Here is a 20,706-nt window from a genome sequence, read left to right as displayed (position 1 = left end):
TAAAGATCTCTCAGCAAAGGCTCTCAACCATTTCTCTTTGCATTCCCGCCTCCTATGTATAATGCTACAAAACAGTTGTTGATTCTTTATAAATAAATTAATTGGAGCTCAACATTAAGTTAATTAAATGAGATTCCATGAAATTAAGAAACTAAAGATATGCAGCTACTGTGAGCAGAGAAATGACATCCTACTGTGTTATTTGTGAATTACCAGTACTCTGCTGAATGCAAGCAGTGTTGTATTGATGAGGGGGAGGATCGGCACTCAATTTTGGAGCACATAGAGCAAACAAACAACAAGGTGTGCAAACAAACAACAGATTGCACTTTTTTTCAATGATTCTTGTTCATCTGGCAGAAATAATGAAAACTCCAGCACATGGAAATAATGTTTAAAGGGGAAGGAAACCTAGTCGGCGCAAACCCCCCATCCCCCCTACCGTTTGTTGCCCACCCTCCCTCCTCCCCCCTGGCCTACCCGTCCCGCTGGGCAAATGCCCCTAACTTGAAGATCGTGTGGAAGAAGATGTCGTCTGTGAACTCCCTGGACTGGACCTGCGCAGAAGGGTAAGTAACAAGTTAGGGGCATTTGCCCAGTGGGACGGGTAGGCCAGGGGGGAGGAGGGAGGGTGGGCAACAAACGGGAGGGGGGTGGGGGGTTTGCGCCGACTAGGTTTCCTTCCCCTTTAATAGGGATATACCCTGTGTTCAAGTGTGCCAAGCCAACAGCCAAATTAATAACTGTTGGATTGGCACAATGAAACACAGAGTTTTAATTGTTTCCTATGTATGGTGGAGTGGCCAGCCACCTGGGTGCAACACTGGAGTTAACTTTGGTGGCGAGTAGGGTTGTCACCCGGCAGGTATTTTACCGGCCTGGCTGGTAAAACACCTGCCACGGCCGGGGCCGGTATTACAAATTTACCGGCAATGTGAATTCACAACTTGAACTATACAAGCTGTTGTACCTATCCAGAGGCTGCCCACAAAAGTTTGATAACATCTGGCAATCCTGGATTGCCTCTCCATTGACCACTACTGTCTGATGAGGCTTTTTCATCATCTCTACTGTACTCCTTTACTTTTCCTTCTTTCTCTCTTTTTCTTCTCTATCAACTATTTTATTGCTGCACCATTTTAAATGTATCACAGGTCACCCACAACCTACCCCACTGTATATAAGAAGCAGACCACTTTTCCCCCACGGCCACAGGGTCTGCTTGCTCTATATTTACGCCACTATGAACTATGAGTAAGTGTCCTCAAGCCACAAAACCCATACGACTCCCCCAGTTGGATGTTATTTCTTTGAAATAAATATCATTTGATCTGCACTATCATCTACTAGTGGAATTCAATGAGAGTCAGCTTCCTGTTTCCAAAATTAGTCTTGTTACCACTCCCTGAAAACTGTCATGGCCTATCTTAATTCATTGTTAATTATCTATGTTCTGAAGGGAGGATAAGGCAGCCCTCATTCCATCTTATCATATTAAAAAAACAAACCATTGCACATACTTATTAACCCTTTAGTCAGTTTTTACCCTATATATTGCCTGAGTTTCACTAAACGTATTGGATCACAAGGTATATTACTTGGAAAGGTTGTTCTCTTTAAACACGGAAGAATCTCTGCATATTAGTAAGGTGCCCAACCCCCCACATCAGCACTACATCTTAAAACACTCGCCCATTTTAAAAGGTTGATCTGTCAGTTTGATATAAAATGAAATAAAACACACAATGATATACACTGATGTTTGTCTAATTAATAGCCAAATTAGATATAAATTTTTCAGTTAACAATTTTACTTGCTTATATTAACACTCTGGCCTGGGGCGAAACTGCCCTTTTTCAAAGTTGGAAAGCCCCTGTTAATTTGAGCGAGAGGAAGATGATTTATATGTCGGTTTCAGTGCTGTGTGTGGGAGTCATGAAAACTATCAGTGCTCTGTTTCAGAGAAATCAGCGTCACCACATCCCTCATGAAAGCAGCCTATGCAGAACTATAGTGACTGTTTGGGTGGTCATACCAAACATTTTATACCTGTAACCTATGGAAAAACACCAGAATTTTATTTATTTATTTATATATATATATATATATATATATATATATAGATATATATATATATATATATATATATATATAAATAAAATTGTGGTTCTGTAAATATACAGTTAAAATATAAAGTTAATGTTTTTACTTAAATTGCTATTTTTATTTAAAAAAGTACCATACAGGTGTATAATACTCATCAACTAATGGCCTGACTATTTATATGGGAACACTGATAAAAATATATACATTTGGGGGCCTGGATATATTTCAGTCTACCCTTCACAGTCTATTTACAGTACTAACAATAAAGGCTTATTTGCCTGTGAAATTTTTGAGGTGTTTGAGTTTTTTCACATTTTATTACCCTTTCATAAATATAATTCCAACCCTTCACTTTTTTGATTAGTGTCCTGTTGTCTGTGTAGCTGAATATATATAATAATTTTCCTGTTTCAAGGCTTTCCCTAGCCTGGCTAAAAGGTGTATCTGGATCTTTTTCTTTTAAGCCCTCCTGCATGATAATTTTGGGGGAGAGGCAATAAATGATTAGGTGTATCATCTGCCACTGTCAGGACTAGAATCAGGGACCTTATATTGACATTCCTGGATGCGCCAAATAAGGCTTTGTGAGCTATAACTTGTAATTATTTATTTATTCTTCTCTGCCTGTACTTGTCAATGACTGTCATTGCTCTCAGCTGCCAGCAATTGCCCAATTAAGAGGCGATTTAAGCCTCCTCCTTCTCATTGCTGGATCACAGGGGATGCTGAATCTCAAGCATCACAATACAATCTGCCTTTCTCCCTCTTTTACTTTGCACCAGTTGATTAGGGTTCAAGCACACAGGCAGATTCGGGGAGATTTAGTCGCTGGCAAACCTCTTCTGCGGGGCAACAATCTCCCCGAACTGCCTTCCCCCTGCCTGCCGCCTGCTATAATGATTTCCAAAGTCGGCCGAATTTTTGCTAGCGTTACGTCGGCAATTAAAGAGATGTGCTATCGTTCAATTCTGCCTAGCGCAACTTCGTTAGAAGTCTTTGCTCAAGCTAATTTGCATACAGCGGGAAATTATAAAGTTTAATGGCGTATATGTTGCAGCAAATACATTACATTACACAAGTTTAGGGAACCTTAATAAAGAAAATAGAGTTGTTATATTGCCCTACACATGAGCCCACTGTATAGTTTTTGTTCCATATGTTAGAAAATGTATGGGGGAACCCGGTTACCCAAAAAACATTTTGAAGGACTTTTGCAGGCTATCACTCTTAAAAAAAGAAAAGACGCCAGCGTTTTTTGGGACTTAAAATTTTTCCAATAAAAATTAAGTCCTATGCACTCCATTGCACTTCGGCTTGTCTGAGCTGGCGAAGGCAAGTTTGGCAAAAGAGGTAATGTTCAGTAAAATCTGCATCTTACTGAATTTGCGGAGTTACATCCATTCGCCAAAGAGAAAATTCACCTGGCGTTAGAGTGCGAAGCAACGCTAGCAGAGTGATGCCTGAGTCCATTAGTAAATCAGTGAAGTAACAAAATGACATAGCGCTGGCAAATCATCGCCAGTGTTAGTCACTTCGCCCTATAGTAAATGTGCCCCATAGTGTCCAAGGATAAATCAGCGTTAGAGACAACCTGCCATGAAACAAATTAGTTCTTAGCATTTGTACAGGGCATCAATACACATTTGCTTAGGTCAGGTGTGCCCATACTTTACTAATGCAAGGTCTACTTTTAATGATGTTGTCCCATTATGGTCTACATCCATAAAAGCATTGTTAGCATTGTTCCATGGAAAAATATTACTTAAATACTGATTTATGGGAAAATGTATATTATTATATTTAACAAACAACTTTTTCTGATGTAACCTTAACATAATAAATATCTGAATGAAAAGCATGAAACAGGAGGGTGATTTAGACAAGCTGTTTGTTGACAGTGTCTTGAGATCTACAGGTAGATCCTGATCTACCTTTTGGGCACCCCTGGCTTAGGTGCACAGAAGCAAACAACTATGGTGAATGCAGTAAGCCAGCTATGAGGTGTCAGGAGGTAGACTCCTGCAGCGTGTCGTGTACCCATGGGTACAGGCAGGTTACCCCCCCAAAAACAGGTAGCATGCGGCATGAGGGTAGGATTTTCAGGTGTGGGAATATATACGGGTCTGCGGGTCACATACCTCTTCTGCCTTCCCCTATTCCAAGCCCATGCTCCCCCAACCTCTCACTCGTATTTCCCCCCTCCATAGCGTAACTATTCATGTTCCTGTCTCACTCCACATCATCACCATGTGTGTGCCCTTGTTCACGCTTGGGGGGGAGGGGGTCAGGGTGGCCAGCCTGCTTGGCCCGGCAGTGACTTCAAGCTGACTTAGGACAGCAGTGTGTGAGATTTGACAATATCCCTTTAAAAGGAAGGTGAACTTTCTGTACACCAGAGGGGGGTGAGCTTTGCATCTCCCTAACTATTGTATTCTTTTAAGATTCTAAAGAATGTATCTTTTATTTATTAGGTACCTTAAATTAAAATTCTTCCTCCAACAAGCCTATAAACATGTCAGGAGCTCCAAATCCATTTGTAAGTAGTTTTTTTTTATTGTCTTGGAATAAACCTTCATTATTACAACATTTCATTGTTGCAATTATTCCCCACGCTGCTTTTTTCTCCAGTGACAAGGACCAATTTATGGAGGTGGTGAAGTACAAAGAATAAACAGCAGATGTCACTGCTATATTACATAAAGTGATCTCTGCACAATTCACCTCTGAAGAGAGAGGCTAATCCACAGCTGTAAATTGAATATGGAAAACAGCAAGTGATGACAGAAGTGGGAAATCTCGAATTAATATATTCCTAAACTGGTGGGCTGGTCACCTAGGTGATCGTATTTGTAACCTCCTTTTATTTTGGACTCAGCATTATATATTTACTTCCAATTTAAACTCTTTATATACTCTTCAGCAATCGTGATGGTCCTTGTTACTTCTCTCCTAGATTGCATTTCAGTCAGAACTTTTTAATAGAGCATAAATTGAAATGGCTGTAGAGTCCAGGATGTGTTGCATGTTGTTTATCAAAATCCAAATGTTTTTGATTTTTTAAATAAAAAAAGTCTGACCAAACTAGAATCCACTGTTTGCCCTTATTTATCAATTAAAAAACTAGAAAAAATTGGATTGGGAAAAACCATGACTTTTTTGGATTGTTGTGCAAAAACCATGGAAAAACCAGCATCAAACCCTGAAAACTCTGAACATTTTGTCAGGGTTAACATCTTTAAATGCTTTAGGGAATATTTGCCATTGACTTTTACATAAATTCGTCAGGTTTTAGATGGAGTTTTTTCGGATTCAGACTTGGAAAGAATGGGCGGTGACAAATTAACCAAATCTCAAATAGTGTACATTGTATTAACACAGCACCTTTGTTCTACACATTATTTGCCTTCCTGTGCTCTATGTCAGGATAATATAGTATAATAAATTAATTGTAAATCTGGGTTAAAAAACAATGTCTTCCTTAAAAAATTTTAGTTCAAAAACCTTAAAAACATTTAGCAGCTTCTGTGTTTCTTGTACAAGCATTTTATTAAAGGCACAGGTTACAGTTAATCCTCAAATACAGTAATAATACTGCATATAACTGATTTGCCTGCGAAAAATGCACAGTGTTTCGGAGGTACAATCTCCTTTCTCAAGTGCTCAAGGTTGTACCTCCGAAACGTTGTGTGGAGATCTCAATACTGGCAAATTACAATGATCTAAGCAAGAAAACGGAAGGAAAATCTGTCAAATGCCTTTCATTAGTTAGATGAAATTCCTGACAAAACACATTGTATGTGTGTGATTGTAACACAGATTGGAACAGCTACCCAGGGACTACAGATCTGGCACAAGCTGCAAAGAGCAGCACTCTCGGGTGCAAAGGAGCTACTTAACACAGTAAGATGGTAGGTAGTAATTCTTGGTCTTCTCAGTGCATTACATTGGCATTGCCTGGCTTGCATGTCTGAATGATGCTTATTCAAAGGGCTGTTTTAAGGAAAGCCCTTTTACAGCCTGGATGTAGGTAGCATTAGGCAATGCTGCATTCAAACTCAGGCACAGCACACTGTGCTTCATTCTATGGATTCAAACTGCAACTGAGGGCTTGTGTATTGTCAGCAGCGTTAGAATTTAATTAAATGGCATGACACATTAAAAAAATCTTAGCCACTTATTTTACTATGTACTTGTTTAATCTGTAACTGTATATTTACAGTGCATAATCTCACAGCATTGTGGTTTTGCAGGTTATTGCACCACCTTGTGATGACAGTATGTCATATACTCTGGGTTGGGCAAGATCTACCTCTGAGATGAGATAAGCAAACTCCCCTACCCTTATGTGGGCCCACCCCAAGCAAGGTTGTTATTAGAGAGTATGCATGCAGGGTAAGACAAGAGAATACTTTAGCAAACACCCACTTAATTGGCCTATGTAAATCCGGCCCTGTTGGCAAACAGTAGGAACGTAACACACATTTATATGGAATTATTGGTCAATTAAATACTTTTTCCATTTTGACAAATGGAAATTCTGTTTCTGTTTTGCATGTAAATCTATGGTAACAGAAATACAGATTTCCTTAGTTTAGGCACTAAGTGAATGTAAAAAAAAATACTTTTTTTTTTTTTACTGGGCAGCGTTCTGTGTGTTCTGTATTGCAATGACTGATTAGGGGAGGAGTTTTAACGCCCTCACTTTCATTTAGATTTTTGAGTACTGCCAGTTTGTATCAGATCTCTCATTTCTTAAGTGAGAAATACAAAAAAAAAAGACAAGCAGCAGAAAAATTACTGACATATAATTTGCATCTTACTATATAAATGTGTGCTACTAATAGTATTGTTGGTAGTTACCTTGCCATATGTATAACTGTGCCTAAAGCTCCCCATAGACGCAATGATTCTTCTTGCCGAACGACCGATTTTAGGGAAGCCCGACCAATCCTTCAAAATTATCGTGCGGTTAGTGGTATTCGTACGATCATACATCTTACGATTTTTTTGTCCGACATCTGTCAGGAAATTGATCGGCCAGGTCAAAAAATCTTTGTCGGTCCCAGTGCAATCTATTTATGTTTGCAGGAACAAGCAGGCAGCTCCCCTTTGTTTTCCTGGCAAATTGGTCTTTTTAGATGATGGTAAATTCGTACGATCGTTCTGAGAAGATCGTGGTCTCACCATCAGGATCTGATCTTTTAAAAATCTCAACATCTATGGCCAGCTTTACAATAGAGAGTACAGCCAGGGATTAGCAGTAGAAAACTGCTAATATCTCTAAAACGGCTAAAAATGGAAATAGAATGTAGACTGCAGGAGTGCAAAATGAGCACTTTAAGATTTCAAGAATTTATGAGTTTAGATTCCTGTTACTCTACTGCCACTCAGTTAAATTCTTTATATAATCCAATTATACACAGGTTTTGGTGCAGAACTGGGCAGCGCCATATAAATGTGTACGGTGTTTATATTTAAGGCAAATCTTACCAGTGCTCACTTTGTAATCTTTTACAAAGTTTGGCCTGTTTAGGGTGAAATAAACAGTTTTTAAGGGTTTAGAAGTGCTGTGTATGTTTGGTGAGTATAATACATTACAGAAATTAGAAGGGGTGGTAAAGGATGTGGTTGAAGACACAGTCTCAGCTGCAGTCAAGATTAGCCATCAGTGCATATTTTGTACTTCCAGATAAACCAGCAGTACTAGTGAAAGCATGCTCTGCTTCGGTGCTGAGTTAAAAATGTTGCAAAATAATGTGTATAGTAAAATACACATCACGTTTCTCAGTTTTATCTTAATTAATAATAATAATAATAATAATGGGACTCTAGTTTCATTTTAAGTTTTATACTTCTAACTTTTCACAGCACTGGTTTGGGGGGTTCCACTCAAACCAATGGGCATAATTGTAATGTGGTATTGCCACCATTTGGCCTGCTTGAGTCTGTATGTCTAATTTAGATTTAAAGGAGAATTCAACCCTAACGTTAAAAAAACCTTACCCCCCCACCCTACATAGACCCCTCTCCTTCCTCCCCCTGCCTAAGTGTTACCCTGGGCAAATGCCCCTAATGTTTTACTTACCCCTCGGTGCAGATTCAGGCATCTGCGCCATCTTCAGCTGCTTCTGTAATCTTTGGGATAAGACTTCGAAAAATGTTGTGAGTTTCGGTGCATGCGCAGTTGGCGCGAAACATAAAATTTCTCCAACTGCATTTGCACAGACACGCCAGTCTCATTCTAAAGATTTCCGAAGAGAAGAAGATGGAGCCCGTGAAGGGGTAAGTAAAACATTAGGGGCATTTGCCTGGGGTAACACTTAGGCTGGGGGGGGAGGAGGGATCTATGTAGGGTAGAGGTTTTTTAACTTTAGGGTTGAATTCTCCTTTAAGGGGGTCGTATATTGAAATTGGGGGATACCGGGAGCTGAGAACCAGCTGGAAGGCTACTAGCTGGGCATCCGTGACGTAATCGGCAATCATTTCTTCACTATCGAAATGTTTTCATCAAGAAGTTCCATAATCAGGACGGGGGCCCAATAACTATGTCCACTTTGTAATGTTGTGAATCAATTCTGCTCCTTGGTCTACAATGAATTGGAGAACAGGCCCTCAATGTCTATCCCATATTATTCTTTCCTACCTGTGCATAGTTTACTTGATGAACTGAGGGCGCAGAAAGAAACTAAGGGGGTCTGGAACCACTATGCCCCTACTAACAGTACAGAGTCATACTTAAAAATGCTGCTACTGCTTAATAGATATACAGTGACATCAGTAAGAACACAGGTGTACTGCACAATAAAGCCTGTTTAGGCTAAACACTTACTGTATGTTGCTTTATAAACTTTCCATGCAGCCTCACACCCACTCAGCAGAAACTCTTCCCAGTGTACCTGTTCCACAATAATGCTGCAGTACAGGTTTTATTTGGCCACGTTTAATACAATATCCTTCTTTCTATAAGCAGTGAATCATTGCCTGGCCGGAAGTATCTGGGTGTATGAACACGTTCACATGCAATGAATGCCACAAACTGACCCATTTGGCATTCTGTCTTTCATGGCCATTTCCCAACTTATTTCAGCGTGGGCAGAGTATACAAATCCTTTGTAATGTGTGCCCACCTCAGTGACCTGCTCAAGCGCATCTTAGTCATTGAACAGTTTGTCCTTTTGTTGTTTTTCACAATGTCATTTCCAAATGGGATTTGTTAAGAAATGAATTGATAGGAATGAATGTGAAAAAATGGTTTGCGATTGCGAGATATAATTACATACACCGTGAAAATTCCCAAAAGCAATTTGGTTGCAAACTTTGAGAGGAAGTCATTGAGGACTTTAATCAGTCAGAAATTAGTCAAATGTGGCCACTAACAATCACAAGCGTCTTTGCGAATGTTTTTTGTGCTAGCGAAACATATTACATTCTCCCTAATATGTCAGATTTCAAAATTAAATCTAAAAAATTCAGCTTGCTCTTTTGAAAAACAGATTTCAGCAGCACTATTAATGGAGGCATTTTGAAAAAGCATGTTTTCCCATGACAGTATCCCTTGAACACATTGCATGTTATGTCTCCCCTGCCATGTTCTAAAATGGACCAATACTGTTTCTGCTGTTAGTTTCTGTAGGGAGGCTGAATTATGTGGTGCAATAATCCACAATAAGGAACCTTCCCTGGTTGCAAGTGAGGAGAGCTAACTGGATTTGCTATGCCGGCTCTGGGATTTCCTGAGGCATCATAAGTTCTTTGTGGTTATTCCTTTCTTTGACTTGATGTGTTTGACATTTTGTCATAAATCTTTCAATGTATTTATTTAGGAGTACTGATGTATGAGTGGCATCATGATGTATCCTTGTCAATATTTCATTGTGCTGACACTCAGGCTTCATAGTGCTGTGAGAGATAAATGAGCAACCACTGCCTTTTTCTTTTATATATTGTGTAAGGTACATGTAGGTTATATGTGCATTTTTATTTTGTTATTGATCCCTTATACATGTATTTTCATGTTTATCATGGTACATGAATTTAAATCATAAATATATTTATGATGTTGAGGCACAGCGCATTTTGATGTGAATTTTAATGAGCCCTTGGCTTTTGTGTTTTACCATCAGTTGGCTCATTAACATTACACGTCATGGGTCACATTATAAGAACAAGTCAGTCGATAAAGTCAAGAGCTACTTTGGTCTTTGGGCCTCCAGCTGGACAGCCCTACTGTAAAGTGAGGAAAGGCAGAACATGGTTGAAAAATAACTAAGGGCACTGCTTAACCCTTTTACTGCTGGCAAAGTAGAAAGCAAAAAACTAAAACAAAGTACATTCTACTCCCTAAAATGACATGCACAAGCATACTAAGTGCTCGATTAATGTGTCCACGCTTATTGAAGCTAATGGCATTAACAAATCAATGGATGGCTGCAGATTTAACACATATCCTTATATACCTGGTGCTTAGTTGCCAACTGTTTCTAATTTCAAGGCATTGCTGCAGTTGACCTAGAACTTGCTAATTGGCTGCTGTAAAATTCAGCTTGTGAATTACCTCCTCAGTGTATTCTGTAATAGCAGAACTGCTCCCTTATGAGTGCATTATGAACAAAGCTAAACTTGAAGAAATGAGTTTGTAATTTGCTGTGGGCTCTTTACATCTGGTTCTTTGGTGTGCAATGTATATACTGTATCTCAGTTCAATGCTTGTTTCTGTATGAGAAACTTGTATTATTGCTTTTAAGATATACAGTAGTTTATGGAAGAAAATGTATTGATAGAAATAAAAGGACTATAGTCTTTTTTACCCTATGGTACACTGATTTAGAAGTGGCCTGTGGAAAAGGAACATGAATGAGGCTTTAAACTTCAGAGTTTAGTAAAAGCACCTCTGAGACGGAAGAGAATGCTGAGAGTACTGGATAAATGTACAGAGTTTAAACCAAAAACAACCAATTGCCCAGGATCTGCATCTCTTGCTAACTGAAAATCTAATCATTAAAGTACAAGTAGCACCACAAAGTGATTATAATTGACTTTAATGTTATAACTGTTTATCCAGCGTCTTCCAATAAAAAAAATATTTCATTGTAGCAGCAGCAGATATGCCATAGAGTGAAAAGTTGAACTTTAAAGGGATACCGTCATGGGAAAAAAAATTTTTTTTCAAAATGAATCAGTTATTAGTGCTGCTCCAGCAGAATTCTGCACTGAAATCCATTTCTCAAAAGAGCAAACAGATTTTTTTTTATATTCAATTTTGAAATCTGACATGGGGCTAGACATTTTGTCAATTTCCCAGCTGCCCCCAGTCATGTGACTTGTGCCTGCACTTCAGGAGAGAAATGCTTTCTGGCAGGCTGCTGTTTTTCCTTCTCAATGTAACTGAATGTGTCTCAGTGGGACATGGGTTTTTACTATTAAATGTTCTTAGATCTACCAGGCAGCTGTTATCTTGTGTTAGGAAGCTGTTATCTGGTTACCTTCCCATTGTTCTTTTGTTTGGCTGCTGCTGATGAAAGGGAGGGGGTGATATCACTCCAACTTGCAGTACAGCAGTTAAGAGTGATTGAAGTTTATCAGAGCACAAGTCACATGACTTGGGGCAGCTGGGAAATTGACAATATGTCTAGCCCCATGTCAGATTTCAAAATTGAATATAAAAAAATCTGTTTGCTCTTTTGAGAAATGGATTTCAGTGCAGAATTCTGCTGGTGCAGCACTATTAACTGATTCATTTTGAAAAAAATGTTTTTCCCATGACAGTATCCCTTTAAGCAAAAAGACAGCTTTTTCACTCGCCGGTCGGGGGCTATTAAATAATGTCATTCAAACACACAAGCTGGGTAGCAGTGATAAGGGTATGGAGGGTAGCCGTTCTAAAGGAAGGTCAGCCAATTGTTACTGTTTTCAGTGGAGAAAAGGGATTCTGTCGTGATTTTTATGGTGTCGTTTTTATTTCTAAATGCCGCGGTTTACACTGCAAATAATTCACTCTACCATATAAAATTTAATTCCTAACCCAAAAAGTCTATGTTTCTAGCAAGACAATGATCCCAAATCTCAATACAATAGAAAATTTGTAGGTGGACTTGAAAGACTGATCCCCATGCAAACGAACAGTCCCCATGCAAAATAAAAGGGGTTGAGCAAATAGGAATGGGGACACATTGCAGTTTTCAGATGTGCAAAGCTGACAAGAGAGTTATCTGTACACACAGAGGGCTGTAATTGCTGCCAAAGGTGCATCTTCTCAATATGGACGGAGAGGAAATTTACATATGCAATCAATTTCTCTATACTGTAATTAGTAACCGTTCAGTTGAGTTAATTAAAACAGTCGTTTCATGTGATATGACAATATCACACTAAATATTTGACAAAAGCAAGTTTGCCAACAGCTCTCTTTTCTAAACTTGTGTGGCATTTCAGCTGTTTTTAATTAATTATGAAGGCATTTGGTCTGTTGCTGCAGTTCAGACATTGCTTCTGTAGCTGCTGCATTTATTGCCTCCAGCACCCATCACCAAATGAAAAGGACTCATTTGGACCTAATATACTGTCATATGGTTTTTTAAATCTTGTATTAGGTTAAATTATTTTGTCTCAAGTACAAGTTCTGGAATTGAATTTCAAAAAGGGCAGTTATTTAAACATTATACTGTATGTGAACACGGTTAAGGCACTAAATTCCTGGTGTTAGCCTTTTGAAGGCATACTGTCATCTATGTCTAATTATTGCTGAAATGCCAATGCGTTTTGGGAAAATTTTCTGAAGAGGAGAGCAAATTGTATTGCAATAATTTACAGTTCTAGAGTGCTAGCTACGCACCATACACATTTCAAGTCTAAAGAAATTCTGTAGAATCACAAATATAGAAGAAGCCTGTAAAGAATACAAAAAAATACTTCTTGCTGGCCATATTTTATTCGCTTTTTTTTTTTTTAAATAAGGGGAACCAATAGTACATAAATAGTATGCAAAATTCAAAGGCAAAGCAAGTTTCTGGAGAAATAAGATACTACTACATGCTATATTCTTTTCATGCAGATTTCAAACAAAATTATTTCAGTAAAAACATACAGTAAAATTCAAAAATGGGAAAACATACACAAATCTTAATTTACAGTTGTGTTGTACCATAATTATTTCCATGCATGCTTTTTTTGCATTACAAAATTGAAAAAATTATAGTTTTCCAGGAGTTTATATTAAAGATGTTCCTATAATTTCGTAGAAGGTTTTCGAGAAAAAAAAATAAAGAATTCCTATACACAGTGAGTGCCTTCCTTGAAATGAAAACAAAGGGTGGGAGAGGGAAATGAAAAAGCAAGCAGGAGGTAAAGTCTGTTAACATGTCTTAGATTTGCAACAACGTAGACAGTAACCCATAATTCTAAACAATTAGCTGTAAATGTGTTTCAGAAAATGATTTTAAATACAGGACATATCTATGTGATCAAATAAATAAAATACTGCACAGTTTACTACATAAGATGCATCCCAGAAGATTTATAAATACTTTGAAATTCTCAGTTATTGGATATCTACTACAATAATGCTGGCTTGACAAAGGTGCAGGATGAATAGCACTACTGGTGGCTAACCATTGGCCACATACTGCTGTTACCTTGAGGTAGATAACACATGCGTACCAATATATGCATTCTTCAGTTGCTGCTGGTATCATGTGTGTTCGAAATGGACATGAAAAACCGAGTATGCAAGCAGAAAAAAAGGGAGGGGATAGGAAACATGCAATAATGTAAAGTCTCACTGTGTTAACATCAAGGCAAGATCTTTTTTTTCCAAAAAATAGCAACAGATTTTGATATACTTCATTTAGTGCATTATTTCCGTTTCCACCTGCATTGCATTATTTTGAATTTTTTTTAATTGTGTGCAAATGCCATGCCAGTTTAAAATTAATGTGAGAAAGTAAGACAAAGGTAAACAAAACGACATACCTAAACACATACTAAAATTACAATTCAAGTAAAAAAAAATAGAAAAACTAAAGTAAAAAAAAGAAAGATAAAAAAAAAGAAAAAAGACAGTGTTTTAGTTCAGATGTTTCAGAATGCTGCTGTAGGTTTTGTGAGGAATTTGAGGGGACAATTTCATGGCAGAGGGAGCCAATGTGGGTTGTATAGATTTTAGCGGGGAGCCAACCGGATTATAAAATTGAGGAATACCAATACAATCCAGTTGTTTATTAAGGATGATGTCTCCAGTAAAACTCAAAAGGCCATCATCAAAATCTTTAACACCGACCTTTGCATCTCCCAATATCTCTGTTTCGGTCACCTCTGTCTCTTCTTTTTTGCTAAAAAAATCATCTAAGTAACTTGTATAGCTGGTTTCCTTCTTAACATGATCATCTTTCCTTACATCACAACAAAACTGGTCTTTCAGAAAACCGTGTTCCCCACTTACAATCTGACTATCCCAAGAATTCGGATTTCTAGCACCTAACTGTGCTAAGTTGGCCATTGCTTTCTCTTGTTTTTCCATGTTTACTGACTTTGAGATTAAATTCTTCAGTTCAAGTTGTGTCACTGAGCTATTTAAATCATTGAGTTTGTCTACACAAGAGGAATCATGCTGCAAACTAAGCTCAATGGTACCTGCAATAAACGAATCAAAGTCAAATTCTCTGTGCTTTTCCCTTTCCTTTTCTACCAGTTGTTGTGAAGCTTCTGCTAGCGCTAACTGGGCTTTCACTAAACCATTCATTTCACATTTGGATTTCCCCTTCTTATCTGCCTTCTCCTTATTTTGTTCCTTCCAGTTAGAAAGATCAATTATAAGCTTTGGTTCATAATAATGGTTAACTTCACTCTCCTTCCATACTAAGCTATCTAAATAAGAGGAAGATCTCATTTTGTAATTACATGTATGGCTACATTCCAGATCACAATATTTATTTTCATGGTGATCTAGATATTGCCAGCAAGGCTCAGTAGAAAAGTGAGGATCAAATGCAGGATCTTCAAGATACTTTTCCCAGTCTCCATCAAGATATTTGCGAGGGTCCACTTGTACTTCTTCATCTTCACTACCATCAGAGAAAGCCCTAGGGTCACGCTGAACTTCATCAACTTCAAAATTATTATGTATAGGCCAATCATGGTCTGAAAAATCGCTTTCGTGGTATCTGAAAATATAAGTGAATGACTGAGCGCATATATCTATATATCTATCTATATCTCTATCTTTCACAATAGACCAGCACTCTGAATAAAGTTTTAAATCAAACGTGTTTATTCAAAACATCACTCTCGTGTCCAACTTTTCGGACCACATTGGGGCCTTTATCATCCTTGATTAAGGCCCCAATGTGGGCCGAAACGTTGGACACGAGAGTGATGTTTTGAATAAACATGTTTAATTTGAAACTTTTTTCGGAGTGCTGGTCTATTGTGAAAGATATTATTATTGACCAAAGCACCCACCTTGAACCTCGGAAGAAAGAGTGCAGGTACTTAAAGAACAGTATATATATATATATATATATATATATATATATATATATATATATATATATATATATATATATATATATATATATATATATATATATATGGATTTAGAAAATTCCTTTTTAAAAGGATTTAGAAAATTCTTTTTAATTGTGTATCTTTATATCTATAGATATGAGTTATGACTCCATAAACCATGCAAATGGAAAAAAAAAAAAAAAACATTTCAAGAAACAACTTGATATACAATCTGTCTGTAAAATTCTCACCTCATTCCCCATACTATTAGGTTTAGGTTTTCTACTAACACCATTACAATTTTTGTTCTGTCCCTTCTCATCTCACCTTATTTCACCCCCTTGCCAATCCCATTTTTTCAACATTTATTTTACGATCTCCCTCTTCTGCTCTCTAATTCTATATTTCACTAAATTGCTTTTGTTCACACTTTTTTTTGTATCTTTTGCCATTAACATGTTCAACCAGTTTCTCCGTGCCTTCCCATTGTAATTCCCTAATTCTTTTTTCTGCTTGACTACATACTATCACTAAGTTAGTAAAGAAGTGAACAAAAAAAGTATGTATATCTATATATCTATCGATCTATATAGAATAGGATATATAAGAGCTATGAATATACTGTAAATTATATCCTTATAATCTGTGCTTACTAATGTAATTTCTGTCCCTTGTCTCACTGAAACTTGTGTTTCCTATCCTTATTTCAAAAAAAGTTTTACTGTATTCACTAGATAAACTCACTATAGATAACTAAATATTATTTATGCACTGTGGGTCAATTTGTCTTTCTTAAAACCAAATTCATTATGTAACAGCAGCTGCTTTCTGCAAAAATATGGACTTACCTTTCCCAGTTATAGACATGGCTGTGGCTGTCATCCATCAATAATATATCATCCACCTCATCCTCAATGTGAAAAGGATGGCTTGAAATTGGCTCATCCATTGGGAAAGAGTAAATGCTCATGTATGGATGGGACAAAGCTTCTTCTGCTGTCAGTCTGTCCATGGGACTGAATGTTAATATTTGCTCCAAAAAATCCAGCGCTGTTCAGGGAGGGAAAAAAAAATTAAAAAAATAAGCTTGCTATACAGATACTGTTTTTAAACATGAATTGAAAAAGGTGCTGCAAGAAATCACTGAATCATTTTCAGTTTTTTAATTCAGGTATAAAATGTACCGTCTGAGCTGATGCCTGAAAGCAGCTGTGGTAAAGGCTTATGCGGTTCTGACATGTCATTTTTGATATACACTGGGATTACACTGAGGAGCTCTTGGCGGTCTTCTTCATGCACAACAGGTATTGATTCCAGGATCAGCTGCATTTGTTCAAGCTCATGTGCACCTTAAAGAATAAAAGCATTAGATTTTACAATAAGTGAAATTTAATTCCAAGTACATTTATAAAGCTGGGTGTATGCAATTATTTAGTATAGATGTGTTTCGTACTACCAAGCTATAAGCAGTTGGAACAAGTAAAATTTATACCCTACTGTTTTCCAGTTCTGACAGACACCACTATAGAATTTTACAAAGGTTATATAGGTTATTTTTAGAGATTCACAAGAACAAGCAGAAATGCGAAGATGCTGTGACGGTCTCCGACTTCTATATCTGCCAACAGTCAATCCACACAGCACAAAGGGTCATCTGATGATATGATTGGGTTGCATTTAGTTTTTTCATATTGCGGTCTGTTAAAACTGCCTACCATGGTGTCATGAACAGCAACAGGAAAGTATGGGCAAAACTAGCCAAATTGATTGACAAAATCTAGGCATGCAGGTTTACAAAAATTGAAGCGTGTAAAACTTTGTCAAGATTTCTTCAGTTATGGCATCAGCCTTCCATGGAACCAAATAAGACATAACAAAAAAAGGTGCACAGAATTGTATGAATAGAAAAAAAAATGTTTCTATTAATATAAAATAAATATTCAGGACTCAGCAATTCATTTTGATCCCAAAATGATTGCGCTGCGACATCAGACCACAAAAGTGAGGTTGACTTAAATGCTCCTCACCTAAAATTCAATTACAAATTTGTGGAGTGCATGTACTTTATACAGAAAATAACAGCAACATGTATGTATCATGTCAGTGCATCAACTGACTTTGAAATGTTTCCTCAGCAGAAGAAATATAAGATATCTGCTTATAAAGGAATATATTTATACTATCCACTGTCCAGTTATCCCTGGGAATCATGTGTTGATAGCTCCACGACAGGCAACTCGGTTCTGATGCTAGTTGCACTGGTTTCTGTGCTGCCATGTAGGAATTAACTGTATTAATTACTAATCAGCCCTATAGTATGACAAATATAGGGGGACATTTTTGGAGGCACAGATCTTCCCTGCTAAAGGGCTGTGGTTGCCTTGGGATGGTACAGAAGCTCAAAACATAATGTGCAACATTTCTAGCCTTCGTCTTTAGTTATGCTTTAGTTTTCCTTTAAAGAAAGAGGATAGAAATGGAGAACCAGGTTTGAAGATGCAAAGATGATAGAAGAGAGGAAGAGAACTGCAGAACAAAGGGAAAGTATGGTTACACTTTTGAGATAGAGGGTTTGTGCATTTATATATGTATGTATAACCACAATATTTTTTTAAAAAAAAGACTGAATAGGTGGTGGTTTTTGATTTTCAGGGAACTACAGTACTCTCAAATTTACACAAACTATATAAATTATTAAAGCATACTAACCTGCAAAAAGTGTTTTTCCAGTTAACATTTCTGCAAAGATGCATCCAGCAGCCCACATGTCAATTGCTTTAGTGTAATTATTGGGAGAAAGTAGGAGTCTGGGAGATCTGTACCATTTTGTAACAAGTCCTTCAGAAAGATGTCCCTAAAACAAAAACGAAAATGGATTTCTCTGTTTTGTTTTCAAAATAATATTGAAACCAATAGGCGGAATTTGATTTTTAGGTGTTTTGGAACACACCTATACAAATTGTAACAACTGCAACACATGCTGTTATGTTAAATATTTGCTTAAAATCCATCCTAAGTCAGGAGCCAGGCTGGCTCTCAGGACAGTTCAAGACCTAGGTAGAAAGATATTGAATTCCATTGACAAACAGAAATTTCACTACATAATGAATTATATTAAAATATATTGTTAATTGCCTAATGCTACTTTGTTAGTTGCTTTTGCTACTGTCTGTTGAAAATGTGTCAGTAAAGGCATGCAACATGGCTATAAAATGTATATATCAAGAACATGTAATGCTCCGTTTACAATACAAAATGTCACTTCCTATTAAAGGAGGAGCTACAGAAGCAGTTTATTGCCAATAGATTAGCCACAATAGTGCAAGCTATAAGACTAGATTTATTCTGCAGAATGCTTTACCATACCCGAGTAAACAGCTCTAGAAGCTGTTTCTTTAGGATAGCAGCTGCCATATTAGCTTTGTGCTCTTGAGCTCAACTTAACTTCAGATAAAGATTTTCTGATATATTCAAATTTGCTGCATCTTTCCCCCCCACCATTTTCTCACCTAAATGACTCAGAAGCTCAATCCAATGGGGCACAGCATCATTTCCATTATGGAAGAATTCTATTAATGGACTTACTCGAGAATTCTCGAGTTGGGTTATTAAAGGACCAGTAACACAAAAAAAATTTAAAAAAAACACCAAGACACAACTTTAAATTAGCAAAGTCTTTATTAAGAAATAACTAACCAAAAAGAGCGACGATCCATCGTGCGGCGCTCGGTTTCTCCTCCCTGGCCATCTCCTATAGAAGGCAGGGAGGAGAAATTGAGCGCCGCACAAAGGATCGTCACCCTTTCGCCGTTTCTGAAGAGGAGCGCAAGCACAGAATCGGTAAGTTATTTCTTAATAAACATAAACATCACCTGAGAAAATTGATATGAGGAATAGTAACTGTGAGGAATGAATTCTCAATGAAATAGCTCAAGAATAATGTGAGAAACAGTAAATCTACGGTGTGCTGGCCACCACGGTGCTTGCAGAGTACTGTGACCACTATTTCCCACTGGTAGCCACTTTCCAGGTAGAAGTATTAGTCCAAAAAGAATAAGGAATTCACAGAAGTGTAAGAAAGACAGAATTATGTTTTTAGCTACACTGGCTTGGCAGAACATGATTCTATCATGGGGAGGTTATTTCAGTAAGCACGAGTGGGTAAATCAGACTCTCTTGTTTCCTGTGGAACTATATTTTTAAATGATAGGAAGGAAATAGAACTTGCAAATGGTAACTGCATCTAAAGCTACCCGTACCATGGATATTTGCTGCTTTGCATACGTTACCAAACAAGCAGATCTCTACGCTACTTTGTGACCTGTGTAGTGGAACAAACTGGGCAGATCCAATGGTCAATGACTGGATCTTACTGAGGGAGTATGAAGCCCCGTAGACGAGGACTACATCAACGTAGTCCTTTCTCAAAGGAGTTTTCAAACCTTCCCAATAGATAATTGGGCTGATATTTAGCCAGATCTGTTGGGCATGCAGTCCCAAATACTCCATATATGGGAAGATAATTTGCAGTTTAATGGCAATGTTACAATTATTTTATATATTAAAAGGAATAGTATTTACACTGAAGCTTTAACTTTGCAAAATTAAAAGTTATTTAAACTGCTGTTCGTAGTAGATATTTCTCACCTTATGAGAATAATGGGGATCCATAATACGCGCAAGACCAAAATCTCCAATTTTCACCACTAGATCTTCTGTGTTTATGAAAAGGTTTGCTGGTTTCAGATCTCTGTGCAGCACATTAGCGGAGTGGATATACTTGAGCCCCCGTAGCAGCTGGTACATGAAGAGCCTTGCATGCTCTTCTCTTAACTGGCCCTGCTCTAGCAGCTTCGCAAGGTCAGTCTCCATGTATTCTTGGATAATGTAAACACAGTTCAACTCTGTTAAAGAGCTCACATCATCTGTTAACTGTCTTCCATTAGGACCGAGAATTTCAAATACTTTTACAATGTTATCATGGTCAAGTCTCCGGATAATTTTGATCTCTCGCAGAGCATGTTTGACACTCTGAGGATCGGTCAGAACGATTTTCTTCACAGCCACCCGCTTATCACAGTCATTATCAACAGCAGAAA

At 37.6% G+C, this 20,706-nt stretch overlaps 1 protein-coding gene across 1 annotated transcript in view; it reads right to left on the bottom strand.

The window, feature by feature from the left end:
- Nucleotides 1-13,126: 13,126 nt before the first annotated feature.
- The window catches only part of mapk6.S (mitogen-activated protein kinase 6 S homeolog), a 13,619-nt gene continuing 6,039 nt past the window's right edge, over nt 13,127-20,706 (bottom strand). Inside the window, exons 2-6 of the mRNA XM_018255437.2 lie at nt 20,255-20,706; nt 18,317-18,461; nt 16,792-16,956; nt 16,456-16,657; nt 13,127-15,264 (exon numbers count right to left, since the gene is read on the bottom strand). The exon at nt 20,255-20,706 is cut by the window's right edge and continues 748 nt beyond it. Of these exons, the coding sequence (XP_018110926.1) occupies nt 14,169-15,264; nt 16,456-16,657; nt 16,792-16,956; nt 18,317-18,461; nt 20,255-20,706 (2,060 nt within the window). The 3' untranslated portion in view covers nt 13,127-14,168. The remainder of the gene's footprint in view (nt 15,265-16,455; nt 16,658-16,791; nt 16,957-18,316; nt 18,462-20,254) is intronic.

This window comes from Xenopus laevis, chromosome 3S (assembly GCF_017654675.1).
Source record: "Xenopus laevis strain J_2021 chromosome 3S, Xenopus_laevis_v10.1, whole genome shotgun sequence".
Lineage (NCBI taxonomy): Eukaryota > Metazoa > Chordata > Amphibia > Anura > Pipidae > Xenopus > Xenopus laevis.
The sequence above is the reverse complement of the archived record's forward strand: the minus strand, read 5'-3'. Positions and strand labels throughout refer to the sequence as shown.